The sequence below is a fragment of the Pagrus pagrus genome (genome assembly GCF_965226575.1).
Source record: "Pagrus pagrus genome assembly, chromosome: 18".
Classification (NCBI taxonomy): Eukaryota; Metazoa; Chordata; class Actinopteri; order Spariformes; family Sparidae; genus Pagrus; species Pagrus pagrus.
In genome coordinates this window covers 6307590-6313292 of record NC_140202.1, presented here as the reverse complement: position 1 = coordinate 6313292, position 5703 = coordinate 6307590, and the positions used below count along the sequence as shown (strand labels likewise).

The 5703-nt window shown below is 42.0% G+C and overlaps 1 protein-coding gene across 1 annotated transcript in view; it reads left to right on the top strand.

The window, feature by feature from the left end:
- bcl11ba (BCL11 transcription factor B a) overlaps positions 1-5703 on the top strand; it is a 44607-nt gene extending 38904 nt beyond the window's left edge. The window contains exon 3 of the mRNA XM_084380702.1: positions 1009-5703. Coding sequence (XP_084236828.1) covers positions 1009-3014 — 2006 coding nt within the window. The 3' untranslated portion in view covers positions 3015-5703. The remainder of the gene's footprint in view (positions 1-1008) is intronic.

Here is a 5703-nt window from a genome sequence, read left to right as displayed (position 1 = left end):
TTTGACAACACATTTTCCACCCATCTCTAAAGGAGTTGATGTTAAGTGTGCGTGATTGTAGTCAATATTTAAGGTCCGAGGAGATGGTTAAACAGGTCTCTGACTTTTAAAAGGGTAATAAAGGGGTTGTTTTCTAGGCAACAATATGGAGTATTGAAGACTGTAACTCATTTATTCAGGCTCGCTCATAACACAGATACAACTGTTTATTTTGTAATGCCATGCAGTTTAACAATATCCGAAATGAGATCAACATTGCATATAAACTATTTTGCTCTCCCTCTGCCTTCTGTAGCTCCATGCTTTCTGTGTGCACTGGTAACCATTTTTCTTAATGCACTCATTTATTATTCTTGCTCTTTCATGATTTTCTTTTTTTTTTTTGTATTTACTTCCCAGAGGAGCTGAGACCTTTATTTGCTGCTGTATGATTAGTCTTCCATAACAAAGCTCTTGAAGTTGTACATCCTCCATCTTCACCAATATGAGTTTGGTATCTCTTGGCATGACTTGGCAAACACTACAGACTCTCTGCTTGGAGGGGTTCCCATATTTTTACAATGACCCACTCCGCATGCATATGCAATCATACACACTTACATACATCTACCATCATACTTACCATACACTGTACCCAGATGCGCGCACACACGCACACACACACACACACACACACACACACACACACACACACACACACACACACACACACACACACACACACACAGTGATACACTATATAAATTCAGCAGTTTGTAGTGGAGAGATACACTCTGTACCAAGTCAGAGATTAAGATGGATCCAATGTGAGCCAAAACAGTGTGACTGTGAATGTGCACTACCTGATAAGTATCTAGCATTTATGTCATTTCGTACTTGAAAAATGTTTTTTATTACAGGTATGCCTGTCCTTCTCTGACTTAAGTTCTAAGAGTGTAGTATAAATAAGTACATTTTTAAATTTCTTATTTAAAATATCTAATGTATTTATTTCTCTGTGTGTTGCAGGTGGCAGGGATGAGCCTTCTAGTTATATATGCACCACATGTAAGCAGCCCTTCCCCAGTGCCTGGTTCCTGCTGCAGCATGCCCAGAACACCCACGGCATTCGCATATACCTGGAGTCCAACCCCTCCAGCACAGCCCTCACTCCACGCATCACTATGCCTCCACCCATGGGCAATGACTCCATCCCGCAGTCCCCCCTCACCAACTTTCTCGGCGACAACAACCCCTTCCACCTCCTGAGGATGACAGGCCCCCTTCTCCGGGAGCCTCCTCCAGGCTTCATGGAGAGCCGCCTCCCAAATACGCCTCCATTTGTCAGCCCGCCTCCCCGACACCACCTGGACCCTCATCGGCTGGAACGCCTTAGCGCAGAGGAAATGGGCCTCATCTCCCAGCACCCCAGTGCCTTTGAGAGGGTGATGCGGCTAACGCCCATGGCCATGGAGTCCCAGTCCATGGACTTCTCCAGGCGGTTACGTGAGTTGGCAGGGAACAACAACAACACCACACCACCATTGTCACCCAGCAGGGCCAACCCTATGCATCGACTACTGAACACCAACCCCTTTCAACCTGGGCCAAAATCACCTTTTCTGAGCACCCCCCCCTTACCGCCAATGCCCCCAAATAGCACCACCCCTCCCCAGACACAGAACAAGGTCAAGTCCTGTGAGTTCTGTGGTAAGACCTTCAAGTTCCAGAGCAACTTGGTGGTGCATCGGCGCAGCCATACTGGAGAAAAACCATATAAGTGCCAACTGTGTGACCACGCCTGCTCTCAGGCAAGTAAGCTGAAGCGCCACATGAAGACCCACATGCACAAAGCTGGATCCCTGACGGGGCGCTCAGATGATGGACTGTCCACTACAAGCTCCCCAGAGCCAGGCACCAGTGATGTCACAGGTGAGGGCATGAAGAATCGTGATGGGGACTTCCAGGGGGAAGGTAATGAGGAGGAAGAAGAGGAGGAGGAAGAAGAAGAACTTGAGAATGAGAGTCGACCAGAATCCAACTTCAGCATGGAGTCTGAGTTCTACCGGAATAGGGAGAATGGCTCCAAACTGCCCTCAGAGGAGAAGTCATCATTTGCCCTGGAGAAGATGGTAGAAGGTGGGGCGCTCAACTCTATACAGCAGTACAATAATTTGATAGTTGACAATCGTAAAAGGATGCCATTTTCCAAGAGGTGCTTGGATGGCCAGCGGGACACAGGGGATGAGGACTCAGTGGCTGGGGAGATGGACCACCACCACCAGCAGGAAGAGAGGACAACCATTAACGGGCGGAACTGTGGCTCTGGTGACTCTTTCCCGGGCCTGTTTCCCCGTAAGCCCACTCCCATCACCAGTCCCAGTTTGTCTAACTCCTCAAACAAGAGGATCAAGATTGAGAAGGACTTGGACATTCCCCCAACACCCCACATCCCCTCTGAGAACGTATACTCCCAGTGGTTGGTGGGCTATGCTGCCTCACGCCACTTCATCAAAGACCCTTTCCTCGGCTTCACTGACTCCAGACAATCGCCCTTCGCCACCTCCTCTGAGCACTCGTCTGAGAATGGCAGCCTGCGGTTCTCAACGCCTCCGGGTGACCTGCTGGATGGTGGCCTATCGGGCCGCAGCGGCACCGCCAGTGGAGGCAGCACACCTCATTGTGGTGGAGGCCCTGGTTCTGGCCGACCCAGCTCCAAGGACAGCAGGAGGTGCGACACCTGCGAATACTGCGGCAAGGTGTTTAAGAACTGTAGCAACCTGACGGTGCACAGGCGCAGCCACACTGGCGAGAGGCCATACAAGTGTGAGCTGTGCAACTATGCCTGCGCCCAGAGCTCTAAGCTCACACGCCACATGAAAACACATGGCCAGCATGGTAAGGAGGTCTACCGCTGTGACATTTGCCAAATGCCCTTCAGCGTGTACAGCACTCTAGAGAAACATATGAAAAAGTGGCATGGGGAACATTTGATGACCAATGAGGTAAAAATTGAACAAGCAGAGAGAACCTAATCCAGGTTCTGTTTTCATACTCTGCGCCACACTTTGACTTAAAAAAACAAAACAAAAACAAAAAGGGTTAGCTGGATATACTTTTCTGAAATATTATTTTTGGGTTTATTTTGTGTTTTTAGGTAACTGCCAATTGAGAAAAAGTGAAAGCAGAGATCTTAACACCAATTGAAGCTGTCTAAACTGCCTCATTTGGGGGTTCCTTTTAAAACAATCAGTCAGTTGAGTTATAACATATGTGGAGCCTTTAACTGTGCAATAATTTCTGTATTTATTGTATTTTGTATTTTGGCATGTGTAGGTACATTTTTATTTAGGCATTTTTAAAAATTTGTTTTACTTTGATTTGGCGTTTCTCTGTGTTTTAAAAACCCACATGATATCCAGATAGTTTTTTTTAGCAAGATAAAAGTCAATTTTGAGTAAACTTTTTTGGCCGCTGCTTGTAGAAAATTGTATATTAAGCTAAACGTGTGATTTGTTGAAGAGAAGCTGAGTTCAATCTTCAATTTGAAAGTGGCGTTAACTGAGAATGCTAGAATTATTTTGTGTGATGACGATACGCGGACAACAATCCTTTGGCATTGTAGCATTAACTGACTCTAAAACATGTCAATATAATTGGATATGTAGCACTGAGTGTCATATTTGACAGTAAATCTAAAATCATAGAGGATCCCAAGGTTTATAAACCCTGTCTCCTCCTGAAAACATTATTACCAGCCAGAAGAAACATATTCTAGATAAGGCAGCTGCTGACTGGTACATAGTACCAAGCCCCGACAACGCTATGACAACCTTCCCTCGTTTCATTCATTCCTCCATGTATTATATTTTGCATGAAGCCATATGATCCAGGCTATATTATTTATTAGGAGTAAACTGAGCATGAAGCAAGGCAAGACGAGTGTGCATAGAGATAGATAGAAGAACAAGACAAGAGAGTGAGCACATGGACATCTCAGGGTGAGCTTTACTACTTCTTTTTTTTTACCCATTCATTTCTATGTTTTCTAGAAGCTTTTCCAACATTTGCATTATATGTTGAAATAATTAGGGACTGTTGTATCCCTTGCTGCCCCCTGCCCTCCCCCCCACCAGGCTAATGTTCAGGCTTTATCCTCATTTCAGTTATTATACTAATTTTTATTAGTCACTGCTTCTAATTATAACAATTAGTAAAGAGAGGGCTAAATGTATGTGCATACATGGCAGGTGCTGCTACTTTAACTAGATAGAAGATTTTATGATCAAAATTTATGAAAATCAACACCCCTATGCATTTTTTGTGCAAAAATATCCTCCAATTTGTTGAAAAGGTGGTACAGTAAATTGAGACTTTTATTGTTATAGTGAAAAAGTTATACATTGATTAATGAAGTCAACAACAGGAAACCTTCATAGTTTCACTGTTAGTTGGAGGCATGTTTTGTGTAGAGGAAGAATAATGTATCAGTGTTTGTTGTAAGACAAGCAGCAGCTGGTTTCTCATGCCCCTTTGTTAAAAGTATCATTACCCAAGGTTTTGTTTTGGCCCCATCTACCTTCATAGTGGCACTTTTTTTTATGGTTAAATCAGATCCGATTTGAATGCTGTCAACGTACAAATTCAGAGCTCTTAACAACAGACCCGCACTTTAAGACTTTTCCATCTGACACACACACAACAGAGCTGTGCAGAAAAGGTACTAAAGGGTCTAGAGCTTGGGATCTCCTGACACTGAAGTGCCCAAGGTTGTTAGGCGAGGCGTTCCCAATGCTGGCACTATAGAATTGAATAAACAAAAAAAAAAATGTTTTAATTGGGACAGTTTTTGTACTGCCATTCAATCTGACATGAGTGTGCCTTGAATAATGATCTTCCTATTTATTGTCTCAGACAAATGCAACACTTTTTATGAAGCATTAAATTGAACAAGAAAAAAAATGTAAAATTGTGTCATCTTTCACATGTAATTTGAATTATTTAAATTAATACGAATGAAATAATGCTGAGTTTAGGAGTACCCAGCACAATATCAATGTGTCTGTGTGTGTATATATGTGTGCATATGTACATATAAAGGCACAAACCTATATATAGATATATATCAAATTCCTCACTCATAAGGACAAGATTCTGTCCCTCAACAGAAAATTCTAGGAGTGGACAAAAGCCTCACAAAACGTCAAGGACTCAACAAAAATCAGGAAATGCAACTAAAAAAAAAAGAATTTAGTGCACTCTGTCTTAAAATAAGTTTACAGTATTGAAACAAGTACAAGGGTAAAATAATATTTGTGTGTATGTGTGTTTTAAACAAATGAGTATTTTTTTTTCCAGGTTTGCTTCTAAAGTTTCAATGAATGCCGTTGTGGCAATGTGTATATTGTTTCTATTCTTTTTCAAAATTTTTCTTTCTTTTCTTCTTTTTTTTGGTGACGGGGTTTTAGTATATATATAAATATATATGAATATATATTACATTTTTCTTGTTTACTGTAAAAGTATACCAGTATTTGTAATATTGGAAAATGCCTGGGCATTTTACAAAAAATAGAATTTTTTTTAATTTTCATTTTGCAGTCAAATTTCAATTGTGGGTCTCTTAAAATGTTTTTGTCACTGTAACTGTAAAAGTCTTAAGTTTTAGTAACTTTTATTCTGCCTTGGGTGTAATGAAATAAAAAATAAACTCATTAAAAATGA